Source organism: Salvelinus namaycush, chromosome 7 (genome assembly GCF_016432855.1).
Source record: "Salvelinus namaycush isolate Seneca chromosome 7, SaNama_1.0, whole genome shotgun sequence".
Classification (NCBI taxonomy): domain Eukaryota; kingdom Metazoa; phylum Chordata; class Actinopteri; order Salmoniformes; family Salmonidae; genus Salvelinus; species Salvelinus namaycush.
The window spans coordinates 60,810,659-60,827,782 of NC_052313.1; the positions used below are offsets into that span (position 1 = coordinate 60,810,659).

A 17,124-nucleotide genomic window follows, 5' to 3' on the forward strand; every position below is an offset into this window, starting at 1 on the left:
CCCGCACTAGCCTGATGGTGCGTGTCCTTAGCCCGGTACCTCCAGTTCCGGTACCACGCACCAGGCCTACAGTGCGTCTCAGCCGGCCAGAGTCTGCCGTCTGCCCAGCGGCGCCTGAACTGCCCGTCTGCCCAGCGGCGCCTGAACTGCCCGTCTGCCCAGCGGCGCCTGAACTGCCCGTCTGCCCAACGGCGCCTGAACTGCCCGTCTGCCCAACGCCGTCTGAACTGTCCGTCTGCCAAGCGCCGCATGAACTGCCCGTCGGTACTGAGCCTTCAAAGCTGCCCGTCTGCCATGAGCCTGCAAAGCCGCCCGTCTGCCATGAGCCTTCAGAGCCGTCCGCCAGACAGGAGCCGCTAGAGCCTTCCGCCAGACAGGAGCAGCCAAAGCCTTCCGCCAGACAGGATCAGCCAGAGCCTTCCGCCAGACAGGATCAGCCAGAGCCTTCCGCCAGACAGGATCAGCCAGAGCCTTCCGCCAGACAGGATCAGCCAGAGCCTTCCGCCAGACAGGATCAGCCAGAGCCTTCCGCCAGCCATGACCAGCCAGAGCCGTCAGCAAGCCATGACCAGCCAGAGCCGTCAGCGAGCCATGACCAGCCAGAGCCGTCAGCGAGCCATGACCAGCCAGAGCCGTCAGCGAGCCATGACCAGCCAGAGCCGTCAGCGAGCCATGACCAGCCAGAGCCGTCAGCGAGCCATGACCAGCCAGAGCCGTCAGCCAGCCATGACCAGCCAGAGCCGTCAACCAGCCATGACCAGCCAGAGCCGTCATCCAGCCATGACCAGCCAGAGCCGTCATCCAGCCATGACCAGCCAGAGCCGTCATCCAGCCATGACCAGCCAGAGCCGTCATCCAGCCATGACCAGCCAGAGCCGTCATCCAGCCATGAGCCGTCATCCAGCCAGGATCCGCCAGAGCCAGCCAGCCAGGATCCGCCAGAGCCAGCCAGCCAGGATCCGCCAGAGCCAGCCAGCCAGGATCCGCCAGCCAGCCAGGATCCGCCAGCCAGCCAGGATCCGCCAGCCAGCCAGGATCCGCCAGAGCCAGCCAGCCAGGATCCGCCAGCCAGTCCGGTGCTGCCCCTCAGTCCGGAGCTGCCCCTCATTCCGGTGTTGCCCTTCATTCCGGTGCTGCCCCTTAGTCCGGTGCTGCCCCTTAGTCCGGTGGGGTTAATTTGGAGGGTGGCCATTTGGAGGAGGCTACCAAAGCGGGTATTGACAATGGTGGAGTGGGGGCCACGTCCCGCACCCGAGCCGCCGCCATGATGGGGCCCACCCCGGACCCTCCCCTTTCTATTTCAGGTTGTGCGGTCGGAGTCCGCACCTTTGGGGGGGGGGGGGGGTACTGTCACGCCCTGGCCTTAGTATTCTTTGTTTTCTTTATGTTTTTTAGTTAGGTCAGGGTGTGACATGGGGAATGTATGTGTTTTGTAGTGTCTAGGGGTGTTGTATGTGTATGGGGCAGAGTAGAGTGTAGTTGTCTAGTTATGTCTATGGCTGCCTAGATTGGTTCTCAATCAGAGACAGCTGTCATTCATTGTCTCTGATTGGGAGCTATATTTAAGGCAGCCATAGGCAGTAGACTTTTGTGGGTAGTTGTCTATGTTGTACGTTTGTAGCTTGTGTTTGCACTTACATCTTTAGCTTCACGATCGTTTGTTGGTTTGTTTCGTTTTGTAATAGTGTTCGTTGCGTGTTTTTCCCTCTTCTAAATAAAGAGATGTATTTTGCACACGCTGCGCCTTGGTCCACTCTCTCTCACGAAGACGATCGTGACAATAGGCCTACTGGTAAAATGCACATGAGGGGTACGCCAGGCAGAGCAGAATTCAGTTGGTGGAACAGTAACTGAAAAAGGTTGGGAACCACAGACGTAACCTTTCAAAGGCTTTTTGTTTTGGGTTCTTGCAGGTGCAACCACACTTGAAGTGTGTCACTGTGGGGTGAAGCAGCATTTACCTGGTAATAATGCAGTATGAAGGGGGACTGAGAGGTAACTACTTGCATGGCCGCGGGAAGATGTTTTGCCATGGGGGGGGGGGTATTTTTCTCCACTGTACTGGAGTAATAAAGGCCTGGTGCAATAATTTGGTGAAATTATAAAAATAATTTAATAAATTGTGATTTACCAGGGGGTTCTACAGCCCCCTCAGCACCCCTACTTCCTACAACTAGGACCACAGGGCTACCTTCACCTTGTCAAGTGTGATTAAACACCCTTTAGGGAAACAAAGTAGCTCTTGTTTTAATGAATCCCAAAGAAAAATAAGTCCTTATTGAGTAATTGATATGTAATAACTAATTGACCATGTCATCCTAGCAGTCAGCTCCACCAGCCGGAGACCACACCCATGTGAGAGACCACACCCATATGAGAGACCACACCCATGTCCACAGACAGGTGAGAGACCACACCCATGTGAGAGATCACACCCATATGAGAGACCACACCCATGTCCACAGACAGGTGAGAGACCACACCCTCAAAATGTGTTCAGGTAAGAATGATGTTATGTTATATCAGTGGGATAAATTGATGTCCTATCCTACTTCATAAAATGTACACCCTTGACTACACACACACACACACACACACACACACACACACACACACACACACACACACACACACACACACACACACACACACACACACACACACACACACACACACACACACACACACACACACACACACACGCAGGTCTTAATATGTCTTAATATATCTCTCTGGTCACCCCCAAAACCAATTCCTCCTTTGGTCGTCTTTCCTTCCAGTTCTCTGCTGCCAATAACTGGAACGAACTACAAAAATCTCTGAAACTGGAAACACTTATCTCCCTCACTAGCTTTAAGCACCAGCTGTCAGAGCAGCTCACAGATTACTGCACCTGTACATAGCCCATCTATAATTTAGCCCAAACAACTACCCCTTCCCCTACTGTATTTATTTTGCTCCTTTGCAGCCCATTATTTCTATCTATACTTTGCACATTCTTCCACTGCAAATCTACCATTCCAGTGTTTTACTTGCTATATTGTATTTACTTCACCACCATGGCCTTTTTTTGCCTTTACCTCCCTTATCTCACCTCATTTGCTCACATTGTATATAGACTTATTTTTCTACTGTATTACTGACTGTATGTTCGTTTTACTCCATGTGTAACTCTGTGTGGTTGTATGTGTCGAACTGCTTTGCTTTATCTTGGCCAGGTCGCAATTGTAAATGAGAACTTGTTCTCAACTAGTCTACCTGGTTAAATAAAGGTGAAATAAAAATAAATAAATAAATGTGTGAAGACGCTGTCACAAGTTTGAAGAAATGTTTGAATGACTCACATGGAATCTCAATAATTCATAATAGAAGGTTTCATTTCCCCATAAATGTGAAATATGAAGTGTGCATCATTTATGGTTCTTGCATTAATAAAATAGCTAATCTTTAAGCCCAATACATGCTGTCATAGACGGTATTATAAATAGCACACAGCAATAAAAATCTCTTACTAATGACAAGTAGTCCTGTATTGTAGCTCAAACACTTACTGTGAATTATAAACCTCCACAATCCACACACTCATTGATATATGATCCTTACACACACACACACACACACACACACAAACGACAGAAGAATACCCAAACGTGCCTAGGCACATCACACTCTTCCAAGTCGAGGTGAACGAAAAGAAAGGCAGTGAAAAGCAAGATGCGTTTTGGATCTCACGCTCGAGCTGTATTTTGTCACGCACGCACGCGCGCCCACACACACACATTACACGCACAAAACCTGCAGTCACATTTCTGTCCAAAAATCTGCACCCGCCCCCGATTCCTCGCACACATTTCACGACTAAAATCATATGTTTTATCAACGGTATAAACAGTGCATATAAATGTAATGCATTTATTTATGTGATAATAACAGTGAACATCCGTTCTTCATTCATTGCCCAGAGAGAGACTACCCTCGTGATTGAGTACCATCAGGGCGATTGGAAATGTTGACCGCTGCTCAGCTCAGCACCTTTTTATAAGGCCGTCTGCAAACAATGAACGGCCCATCTCGGGTTGACAGCACCAAACATAGGCAAATATACCGCGCGCACAATTGCACTAAATTGCAGAAACAATCACCCTGAAATCAGCCTTGCTATCACACCAAGGTGATATTTACCCTCTGTGTGTGTGAAGGAATGCTCGACGGACGCAGTGACTGTGGCGAGAAGAAGACAGGGAGATGTTCTATTAAATAAAACAGTTAACGCACACAGATAATAAATAATGATAGGAAATAATTAAATAAAACGTTGAAAAGCAAGCTGCATGACGAATTCTCCTCCAAAACCTCCATTATCGAAGGGATTCGGGACAATCATGTCGATATGCCGGTTAGAGGGCCATAAACACCCCGGATCCTGTCGCCCTAGCGGGGGACAGGACGTTTTGTAGTCCCCCCGAACACCTGCTGGGTTTGGCTAGTTTAGCTTTAGATAACACCACCACATCTGCTGGCTGCTACTGCTTACTCTGCCTCTCTGTGGTGAACACTACCCAAGCAGTCTGTCTCTGCCTCCTTTCCACTGCGTCCTCTGTACACTGCTTGCTAGGCACGCCAGCACATTGTCACAGGCAGCACACAGGCAGTAGCCGAATCTACCATACTGCATTCATTCTGTAGATGCATTGCCCACTTACTTTCGTAGCTGCTCCCTCATCTCTTGCCGTTTTAATCGCAGATCCCAGTGTTATTTAGAAAAGCCCCAAACACGGCGGATTCCGAACAGTGATGGCAATCCTCGAACCGTCCTCTGTGGGAGAAAACGTCCGATCTAGCCGTGTTCCGTTCCCGCAAGCAGTTCACAGAGGCTGGCTTCTCGGCTGTGCTGGCCAGACTAGGCGGAGCTATGATTCCTGCTGCCTCCCTTCCCCCATCCTATTCAATAAGGAGCTCTCTCCTGCTCAGCTGAGAGAGGGAGATATTTTCTTTTTCTTTTTTTGATTGAGGAGAGAGGGCGTTTCTTCAGTGCAAGGACTTTAATCCAGAGTTTATAAAGTAGATATTGTAGTCCACCAGAATGTTCTTCCATTTAACTGGGAAAGAAAAGCTCTCTCACCTCCCCAGATCTCTGGAGTTTTCTGCTATTCCCATGTTATTATCCTTTCATTACTATGCTACTAATCGGTTCATCTCTAATTCTCATTTCCAGAACTACGGCTCATCTACTGAGGTGTGTGTGTGTGTGTGTGTGTGTGTGTGTGTGTGTGTGTGTGTGTGTGTGTGTGTGTGTGTGTGTGTGTGTGTGTGTGTGTGTGTGTGTGCGTGTGTGTGTGTGTGTGTGTTTGTGTGTGTGTACGGTATATTATTACATCTATGGCAAGACTTGATAATGGCTGTCTAGCAATGATGAACAACCAACTTGACAGAGCTTGAAGAATTGAACAAACAATAATGTGCAAATATTGTACAATCCAGATGTGTACAGCTGTTAGAGACTTACCCACAAATACTCACAGATGTTAGAGACTCACCCACAAATGCTCACAGCTGTTAGAGACTTACCCACAAATACTCACAGCTGTTAGAGACTTACCCACAAATACTCACAGCTGTTAGAGAATTACCCACAAATACTCACAGCTGTTAGAGACTTACCCACAAATACTCACAGCTGTTAGAGAATTACCCACAAATACTCACAGCTGTTAGAGACTTACCCACAAATGCTCACAGCTGTTAGAGACTCACACACGAATACTCACAGCTGTTAGAGACTCACCCACAAATACTCACAGCTGTTAGAGACTTACCCACAAATACTCACAGCTGTTAGAGACTTACCCACAAATACTCACAGCTGTTAGAGACTTACCCACAAATACTCACAGCTGTTAGAGACTTACCCACAAATACTCACAGCTGTTAGAGACTCACCCACAAATACTAACAGCTGTTAGAGACTTACCCACAAATACTCACAGCTGTTAGAGACTTACCCACAAATGCTCACAGCTGTTAGAGACTCGCCCACACATACTCACAGCTGTTAGAGACTTACCCACAAATGCTCACAGCTGTTAGAGACTTACCCACAAATACTCACAGCTGTTAGAGAATTACCCACAAATACTCACAGCTGTTAGAGACTTACCCACAAATACTCACAGCTGTTAGAGACTCACCCACAAATACTCACAGCTGTTAGAGACTCACCCACAAATACTCACAGCTGTTAGAGACTTACCCACAAATACTCACAGCTGTTAGAGACTTACCCACAAATGCTCACAGCTGTTAGAGACTTACCCACAAATACTCACAGCTGTTAGAGACTTACCCACAAATGCCACAGCTGTTAGAGACTTACCCACAAATACTCACAGCTGTTAGAGACTTACCCACAAATACTCACAGCTGTTAGAGACTTACCCACAAATACTCACAGCTGTTAGAGACTTACCCACAAATACTCACAGCTGTTAGAGACTTACCCACAAATGCTCACAGCTGTTAGAGACTTACCCACAAATACTCACAGCTGTTAGAGACGTACCCACAAATACTCACAGCTGTTAGAGACTTACCCACAAATACTCACAGCTGTTAGAGACTCACCCACAAATACTCACAGCTGTTAGAGACTTACCCACAAATACTCACAGCTGTTAGAGACTCACCCACAAATACTCACAGCTGTTAGAGACTTACCCACAAATACTCACAGCTGTTAGAGACTCACCCAGAAATACTCACAGCTGTTAGAGACTCACCCACAAATACTCACAGCTGTTAGAGACTTACCCACAAATACTCACAGCTGTTAGAGACTCACCCGCAAATACTCACAGCTGTTAGAGACTTACCCACAAATACTCACAGCTGTTAGAGACTCAGCCACAAATACTCACAGCTGTTAGAGACTCACCCACAAATACTCACAGCTGTTAGAGACTTACCCACAAATACTCACAGCTGTTAGAGACTTACCCACAAATACTCACAGCTGTTAGAGACTCACCCACAAATACTCACAGCTGTTAGAGACTTACCCACAAATACTCACAGCTGTAATCACTGCCTAACATGTATTGACTCAGGGGTTAAATACTTATGTCAATGAGATATTTCTGGATTTCATTTTCAATAAATTTGCTTAAATTTCTAAAAACATGTTTTCACTTTGTCATTATGGTGTATTGTGTGTAGATGGGTGAGATTATATATATATATGATCCATTCTGAATTCAGACTGTAACACAACAACATAAGGGATAGGAATACTTTATGAAAGCACTTTATGAAAGCACTGTCACTCACTCATAGATGGTCTGGGCCAGGACTTCTGGTGTTTTCTCTCTGTGTAGAGAGAGGAACAGCTGTCACTCCTCTCTCTCCCTTTCTCATCTTCTATCTCTTTCTCTCTCTCTTACACACACACTTAATAAACAACCCTGCACCACCCTCTCTCTCTGACTCGGTGTCTCTCTGACTCTCTCTCTCTGACTCTCTTTCTCTCTGACTCTCTCTCTCACTCTCTGACTCTCTGACTCTCTTTCTCTCTGTCTCTCTTTCTCTCTCTCTCTCTGACTCAGTGTCTCTCTGACTCTCTCTCTCTGACTCTCTTTCTCTCTGACTCTCTCTCTCTCTTTTTCTCTGTCTCTCTTTTTCTCTGTCTCTCTGACTCTCTCTCTCTCTGACTCTCTTTTTCTCTGTCTCTCTTTTTCTCTGTCTCTCTTTCTCTCTGACTCTCTCTCTCTGACTCTCTCTCTCTCTCTGACTCTCTTTCTCTCTGTCTCTCTCTCTCTCTGACTCTCTCTCTCTGAGTCTCTCTCTCTCTGACTCTCTCTCTCTCTCTCTCTCTGAGTCTCTCTCTCTCTCTCTCTCTCTGACTCTCTCTGTCTCTCTCTCTGACTCTCTCTCTCTCTCTCTGACTCTCTGACTCTCTCTCTCTCAATTTAATTTCAATGTAAGGGCTTTATTGGCATGGGAAATGTATGTTTACATTGCCAAAGCAAGTGAAATAGATAATAAATAAAAGTGAAATAAACAATAAAAAATGAACAGTAAACATTACACTTCTAAAATAATAAAGACATCTCTCTCTCTGTCTGTGTCTCTCTATCTCTATCTATCTCTCTCTGTCTCATACACACATAGTTAATAAACAACCTGCACCACTGCACTAACATGCTTTGTTGTTGTTAAGCACACAGTGTTAATAGATCAGATTACACTTGTCTGTTTAGGTCACACTTGGATGAGCAATACACACACACACACACACACACACACACACACACACATACACACACACACAGACACACGCACACGCACACACAGACACACACACACACACACACACACACACACACACACACATACACACACACACACACACAGAGAACATAATTGAGAACTCAATGCCGCAAAGCCATATCACTGCCACAACCTGTTACATACTGGGTCAAATCTGCTCACTTTCCAACCAAGATGCATTAAGAGAAGATCAATAACTATCTCTGCCTCGCTTTCCAACCAAGATGCATTAAGAGAAGATCAATAACTATCTCTGCCTCGCTTTCCAACCAAGATGCATTAAGAGAAGATCAATAACTATCTCTGCCTCGCTTTCCAACCAAGATGCATTAAGAGAAGATCAATAACTATCTCTGCCTCGCTTTCCAACCAAGATGCATTAAGGGAAGATCAATAACTATCTCTGCCTCGCTTTCCAACCAAGATGCATTAAGGGAAGATCAATAACTATCTCTGCCTCGCTTTCCAACCAAGATGCATTAAGGGAAGATCAATAACTATCTCTGCCTCGCTTTCCAACCAAGATGCATTAAGAGAAGATCAATAACTATTTCTGCCTCGCTTTCCAACCAAGATGCATTAAGAGAAGATCAATAACTATCTCTGCCTCGCTTTCCAACCAAGATGCATTAAGAGAAGATCAATAACTATCTCTGCCTCGCTTTCCAACCAAGATGCATTAAGAGAAGATCAATAACTATCTCTGCCTCGCTTTCCAACCAAGATGCATTAAGGGAAGATCAATAACTATCTCTGCCTCGCTTTCCAACCAAGATGCATTAAGGGAAGATCAATAACTATCTCTGCCTCGCTTTCCAACCAAGATGCATTAAGGGAAGATCAATAACTATCTCTGCCTCGCTTTCCAACCAAGATGCATTAAGAGAAGATCAATAACTATTTCTGCCTCGCTTTCCAACCAAGATGCATTAAGAGAAGATCAATAACTATCTCTGCCTCGCTTTCCAACCAAGATGCATTAAGAGAAGATCAAGCCTCAGATAGACACACAGTCAAACACTCTGCGAGGACAATGGAAGAAGACTTCCAAAATGCTTCTTTGTTGTTAAAATGTCTCCACTAAACCCAGAGTTATCCACATCCCCTCATCTGTAGTAGCAGAGATAAAGACGGAGCTACTGATCCACATCCCCTCATCTGTAGTAACAGAGATAAAGATGGAGCTACTGATCCACATCCCCTCCTCTGTAGTAGCAGAGATAAAGACGGAGCTACTGATCCACATCCCCTCATCTGTAGTAGCAGAGATAAAGACGGAGCTACTGATCCACATCCCCTCATCTGTAGTAGCAGAGATAAAGACGGAGCTACTGATCCACATCCCCTCATCTGTAGTAGCAGAGATAAAGACGGAGCTACTGATCCACATCCCCTCATCGGTAGTAGCAGAGATAAAGACGGAGCTACTGATTCAAAAATATCTCTGGATACTACAAGTCTACTATAAAGGACTGTAGAATACATCTAATGATAAAGAACAGTTAGAGCTAGTAATTCCATTCTAGGACTGGGATTAGGAATAGGATTAGAACTAGGATTAGGACTAGGATTAGGACTAGGACTGGGATTAGGACTAGGACTGGGATTAGCACTAGGACTGGGATTAGGACTAGGATTAGAACTAGGATTAGGACTAGGATTAGGACTAGGATTAGGACTAGGACTGGGATTAGGATTAGGACTGGGATTAGGACTAGGACTGGGATTAGGACTAGGATTAGGACTAGGATTATAACTAGGACTAGAACTAGAACTAGAATTAGGACTAGGATTAGGACTAGGATTAGAACTAAAACCACCTACACACTGAAGAAGGCTGTAAAACTGAAACGTCTGTGTACGCTATCCCTGATGCAGTAAAACAAATTCTAAACAGAAAATAATGAAGTAAACTTTATGCGACATATTTTTGAGTGCAAACCCTCTTTGTCTGAATTTGGAGGGTTTTACCCAGCAGCCAATCTTTTGGGAGAGCTCCATGGTTCTCTTTGATTAGGACTAGTTCCATCCAGGAACTAGCAGACAGATACACCATCTTATCTCAGATGCTCCACACCACTAACAGTCTGCTAGATAGTGACAAGGTGGAACGGAGAATGACAGAGTTAACAAAGTTAACCTTTGAGTTGTTGATTCAAGAACACCAACACCAACAATATGATGACCTCATTGGTCTAGTTTCCTAGAAAAACTGTTGGTCAATAAGTTCACCGTGTTCTGATGAGGGACGCTATCATAGAAGTCTGGCTTTTTCTGCCCATTATCTTCAAACAACAGGACCTCATGATGTCAAAGTTAGGACTGATTCATTCTCACTAGCATTAGTGTGAAGTTATTGGTGAAGTTATTGGAGAAGTTATTGGTGAAGTTATTGGTGAAGTTATTGGTGAAGTTATTGGTGAAGTTATTGGAGAAGTTATTGGTGAAGTTATTGGTGAAGTTATTGGAGAAGTTATTGGTGAAGTTATTGGAGAAGTTATTGGAGAAGTTATTGGTGAAGTTATTGGTGAAGTTATTGGAGAAGTTATTGGTGAAGTTATTGGTGAAGTTATTGGAGAAGTTATTGGAGAAGTTATTGGAGAAGTTAAGTTGCAGACACTACTATTGTTGCTAGGTTAGGTTACTCTCAGCAGACAAACAGCAGTAAACCTACAGCTAGGCACAAGGTACTCACTTGATGTAGTAGGGCACGTTATTGGGTGAGACCGCCTGCTCAAATGGACCTTGAACAGAACCTGTAGACAGTGACAGGATTAGAAGAGTCAGGGAAGACAAGGATAAATCACTCCCAGAGGAGTTTCAACATGTGTACAGCTAGACATATGGATTTGGTTCTGTTGATTTCACTGTATATATTCTGTCAGTATTTACTAAGGAATCATGTATGTCTTTACAGAATCAAGACGGTAATCTTCTCCATATCCCAGCCCTGGGGACTAATGTCCAGACAGACTGGACTACAACATTATCTAGCTGTGGTGTGTCTGTTTTACCTGGTCTTAATGTGGCAGGAGAGTGTTTGTGTGTGTGTGTGTGTGAGAGAGAGAGAGAGAGAGAGAGAGAGAGTTGAGATAGACAGAAACTCACCCTGCAGAGAGCCAAAATCCCTCTGAGCATCTGTCAGCTGCTTCAGATGGTCTTTGATGGAGATCTGAGAAGAGAGGAGGAGCCAGAGAGAGGAGGGGCCAGAGAGAGAGAGAGAGGAGGAGCCAGAGAGAAAGGAGGAGCCAGAGAGAGAGAGAGGAGGAGCCAGAGAGAGAGAGAGGAGGAGCCAGAGAGAATGGAGGAGCCAGAGAGAGAGAGAGAGAGAGGAGGGACCAGAGAGAGAGAGGAAAAAAAGGAGAGAGAGATGGGAGAGGAAGAAGATATTGGGGAGAGATAGGAGAAGAGATTGGGGAGAGAGAGAGGAGAAGAGATTAGGGAGAGAGATAGGAGAAGAGATTGGGGAGAGAGAGAGGAGAGGAGATTAGGGAGAGAGATAGGAGAAGAGATTGGGGAGAGAGATAGGAGAAGAGATTGGGGAGAGAGAGAGGAGAAGAGATTAGGGAGAGAGAGAGGAGAAGAGATTAGGGAGAAAGAGAGGAGAAGAGATTGGGGAGAGAGATAGGAGAAGAGATTGGGGAGAAATATAGGAGAAGAGATTGGGGAGAGAGAGATAGGAGAAAATATTGGGGATAGAGATAGGAGAAGAGATTGGGGATAGAGATAGGAGAAGAGATTGGGGATAGAGATAGGAGAAGAGATTGGGGATAGAGATAGGAGAAGAGATTGAGGATAGAGATAGGAGAAGAGATTGGGGATAGAGATAGGAGAAGAGATTGGGGATAGAGATAGGAGAAGAGATTGGGGATAGAGATAGGAGAAGAGATTGGGGATAGAGATAGGAGAAGAGATTGGGGATAGAGATAGGAGAAGAGATTGGGGATAGAGATAGGAGAAGAGATTGGGGAGAGAGATAGGAGAAGAGATTGGGGATAGAGATAGGAGAAGAGATTGGGGAGTAAAAGAGAGTGTTTCATTATGCCACAGGGAACAGGGAACAAGAACGGGTATAATCAGAAAGAGGAGAACAGAGCTGGGTAGAGGAGAGCGATATGAGAGAGGACAGACAGAGACACAGTACACTACACTCCTAGAAAAAAAATGGCTTTCTAGAACCTTAAAGGGTTCTTCAGCTGTCCCCATAGGAGAACCCTTTAAATAACCTCTTTTGATTACTCTTTTGGTTCCATATATAATCCTTTTGGGTTCCATGTAGAACCCTTTCTACAGAGGGTTTTACATGGAACCCAAAAGGGTTCTACCTGGAACCAAAAAGGGTTCTCCTATGGGACAGCCGAAGAACCCTTTTGGAACCTTTTTTTCTAAGAGTGTACAGTGCATGATAAAAGCTGTCCAGGGAGAGAGAGAGGACTGAGACACAGTAGAGTACATGATAAAAGCTGTCCAGGGAGAGAGAGAGAGGACTGAGACACAGTAGAGTACATGATAAAAGCTGTCCAGCGAGAGGACAGAGATCAAAGCTGTATGATATAATGTCATATTGTGGTCATGGAGAAGCCAAGCAGTGGCGGTGACTGACTGTGACTAAGCATGTCTGTTATCTAAGAGCAGAGCACTGTGACTGGGCTTTAGCTATGGTGCAGCTAAAGGCTTGCTGACTGTAATGTAGTCTGCTCTCTGCACAGACCACACTGACCATGTCTATGGATGAGATGGGGAGGCTCAGCAGACTGATTCTATCACAAAGAAATATGACACATATGTTTGACACCATAGGCAGTGTGTGTGTTTATAACAGTGTTGTACTGGGTACACATTTGCACATATGTGTGGTGGTAAAGGACATTATGGTATGAGGCAAGTGTTGTGTGTGTGTGTGTGTGTGTGTGTGTGTGTGTGTCTGTCTGTGTCTGTGTCTGTGTGTGTGTGTGTGTGTGTGTGTGTGTGTGTGTGTGTGTGTGTGTGTGTGTGTGTGTGTGTGTGTGTGTGTGTGTGTGTGTGTGTGTGTGTGTGTGTGTGTGTGTGTGATGGTGTGAGATGGACTGTGGTAGCCTGTGAGATGTTTGGGCCAATAGAGATACAGCCATAGCAGTGTTGTAATGGAGTCTGATGGAGGAGTGATATGTGATGAGTCCTGCTGAAATAGAACCATTACCTCAGACTCATCCCCCAACTCATCCATCGCCATGCCACCCCCTGACTTTTTACACGTTCCCATGGAAACCTGGTGATGATGGGGGGTCAAAATGGTTTAAGATTGTTTTGCAGCAGTAATTATGAATGGCATCTGTACCGCAGCACCCAGCCCAATCAACCCCTTTCTTTCAGACACTTGATCTGTGTGTGTGTGTGTGTGGAGTGTGTGTGTGTGTGTGTGTGTGGAGTGTGTGGTGTGTGTGTGTCACAATTTCAGGGCATAAAGAGGGGGGCAGTTAGGTAAACAGGCTTGTTGTCCTCGGCAACAGAGTGGGACAAACTAACGGCGTTGTTGCTATGGTGTCAGTGAGGTCCCAGTCACCTCAACTTCCTTCAGTAGACATGATGGGTGTCAGCAGGAACAGCTGGCGTGTGTGTGTGTGTGTGTGTGTGTGTGTGTGTGTGTGTGTGTGTGTGTGTGTGTGTGTGTGTGTGTGTGTGTGTGTGTGTGTGTGTGTGTGTGTGTGTGTGTGTGAGACGCTGTGTGAGAGCTGCCATATGGTCCTGTCTCCAGGTGTCCATCTCCTTCACACTCCTCTTTATCTCTCCTTCGTTCTCTCCCTCTTCCACTCTGCATCCTTCTCTCCCCTGCTTTGATCTCAGGCAGGAAGGGAGAGAGGGAAAGAGAGAGGCATGGAGGGAGAGAATGAGAGGTGGGAGAGAGGGAGGGAAAGAGGGAGAGGAGGGAGAGAGAGAAGGAGGGAATGAGGGAGAGAAGGAGGGACGGAGGCAGGGAGGGAGAGGGAGAGACAGGAAGGGAGAGAGAAGTCAGGGAGGGAGAAAGGGAGAGACAGGAAGGGAGAAAGGAGTCTCAGGGAGGGAGGGAGGTAGGGAGGTAGGGATAGAGGTGTCTCATGGAGGGAGGGAGGGATAGAGGGGTCCCAGGGAGGGAGGGATAGAGGGGTCTCAGGGAGGGATAGAGGTGTCTCATGGAGGGAGGGATAGAGGTGTCTCATGGAGGGAGGGATAGAGGTGTCTCATGGAGGGAGGGAGGGATAGAGGGGTCCCAGGGAGGGAGGGATAGAGGAGTCTCAGGGAGGGAGGGAGGGATAGAGGGGTCTCAGGGAGGGAGGGATAGAGGGGTCTCGGGGAGGGAGGCAGGGATAGAGGAGTCTCAGGGAGGGAGGGATAGAGGGGTCTCACTGTCTCTGTTTTAGATTCAGGACAACCTGACCTCACTGTCTCTGTGTTAGACTCAGGACAACCTGACCTCACTGTCTCTGTGTTAGACTCAGAACAACCTGACCTCATTGTCTCTGTGTTAGACTCAGGACAACCTGACCTCACTGTCTCTGTGTTAGATTCAGAACAACCTGACCTCACTGTCTCTGTGTTAGACTCAGAACAACCTGACCTCACTGTCTCTGTGTTAGACTCAGGACAACCTGACCTCACTGTCTCTGCGTTAGACTCAGGACAACCTGACCTCACTGTCTCTGCGTTAGACTCAGGACAACCTGACCTCCCTGTCTCTGTGTTAGACTCAGGACAACCTGACCTCACTGTCTCTGTGTTAGACTCAGAACAACCTGACCTCACTGTCTCTATGTTAGACTCAGGACAACCTGACCTCACTGTCTCTGTGTTAGACTCAGAACAACCTGACCTCACTGTCTCTGTGTTAGACTCAGGACAACCTGACCTCACTGTCTCTGTGTTAGACTCAGAACAACCTGACCTCACTGTCTCTGTGTTAGACTCAGAACAACCTGACCTCACTGTCTCTGTGTTAGACTCAGAACAACCTGACCTCACTGTCTCTGTGTTAGACTCAGAACAACCTGACCTCACTGTCTCTGTGTTAGACTCAGGACAACCTGACCTCACTGTCTCTGTGTTAGACTCAGGACAACCTGACCTCACTGTCTCTGTGTTAGACTCAGGACAACCTGACCTCACTGTCTCTGTGTTAGACTCAGGACAACCTGACCTCACTGTCTCTGCGTTAGACTCAGGACAACCTGACCTCCCTGTCTCTGTGTTAGACTCAGGACAACCTGACCTCACTGTCTCTGTGTTAGACTCAGAACAACCTGACCTCACTGTCTCTGTGTTAGACACAGGACAACCTGACCTCACTGTCTCTGTGTTAGACACAGGACAACCTGACCTCACTGTCTCTGCGTTAGACTCAGGACAACCTGACCTCCCTGTCTCTGTGTTAGACTCAGGACAACCTGACCTCACTGTCTCTGTGTTAGACTCAGGACAACCTGACCTCACTGTCTCTGTGTTAGACTCAGGACAACCTGACCTCACTGTCTCTGTGTTAGACTCAGGACAACCTGACCTCACTGTCTCTGTGTTAGACTCAGGACAACCTGACCTCACTGTCTCTGTGTTAGACTCAGAACAACCTGACCTCACTGTCTCTGTGTTAGATTCAGAACAACCTGACCTCACTGTCTCTGTGTTAGACACAGGACAACCTGACCTCACTGTCTCTGTGTTAGACTCAGGACAACCTGACCTCACTGTCTCTGTGTTCGACTCAGGACAACCTGACCTCACTGTCTCTGCGTTAGACTCAGGACAACCTGACCTCATTGTCTCTGTTTTAGACACAGGACAACCTGACCTCACTGTCTCTGTGTTAGACACAGGACAACCTGACCTCACTGTCTCTGCGTTAGACACAGGACAACCTGACCTCACTGTCTCTGCGTTAGACTCAGGACAACCTGACCTCACTGTCTCTGTGTTAGACTCAGGACAACCTGACCTCACTGTCTCTGCGTTAGACTCAGGACAACCTGACCTCACTGTCTCTGCGTTAGACTCAGGACAACCTGACCTCACTGTCTCTGTGTTAGACTTAGAACAACCTGACCTCACTGTCTCTGTGTTAGACTCAGGACAACCTGACCTCACTGTCTCTGTGTTAGACTCCGGACAACCTGACCTCACTGTCTCTGCGTTAGACTCAGGACAACCTGACCTCACTGTCTCTGTGTTAGACTCAGGACAACCTGACAACCTGACGATGGGACGGACGCTCCTGGAGGTCATTTTTAATGAGGTCACAAAGTACATTTATTCAATATCAAGCATGAAGCTTGGGAACTCAGTCAGGGTGTTTCATAGAGAAGTGTGTGTGTTTACCTGTAGCATCCTCCAGCGTGTGTTGAGGTCATCCAGTCTGTCCAGGTTGGGTCGTGAGAGGACGAGGTCCGGAGGCCCGAAGGTAGAGGCCAGGTTGTTGACGTGACTCACATCGTCTTTGATAGGAGCTATCTCTGCCTGGAACGCCTGCAGCGAACACACACACACACACACACACACACACACACACACACACACACACACACACACACACACACACACACACACACACACACACACACACACACACACACACACACACACACATATTCACATTGAAGATGGAGTGGCGGACCAGTTACTGTACCTTCATACACTCCCTAGAGAACACACACTGTACCCCTTCTACACTTTCATCAGCTAGAGAGACGTGTACATTTGACCTCAGGAAGACTAGTGGTCACTAAGACATCAGCAAGAGAGACGTGTACATTTGACCTCAGGAAGACTAGTGGATTTTGGCAATGGGGCCCTTTATCT

General features: G+C 46.7%; 1 protein-coding gene across 1 annotated transcript in view; it reads right to left on the reverse strand.

Annotated features, from left to right (window-relative positions):
- LOC120050898 (dystrophin-like) overlaps nt 1-17,124 on the reverse strand; it is a gene marked incomplete at its 5' end in the record, with an annotated part of 66,841 nt that overhangs the window by 17,658 nt on the left and 32,059 nt on the right. The window contains 3 exons of the mRNA XM_038997418.1: nt 11,018-11,078; nt 11,416-11,494; nt 16,645-16,791. Of these exons, the coding sequence (XP_038853346.1) occupies nt 11,018-11,078; nt 11,416-11,494; nt 16,645-16,791 (287 nt within the window). The remainder of the gene's footprint in view (nt 1-11,017; nt 11,079-11,415; nt 11,495-16,644; nt 16,792-17,124) is intronic.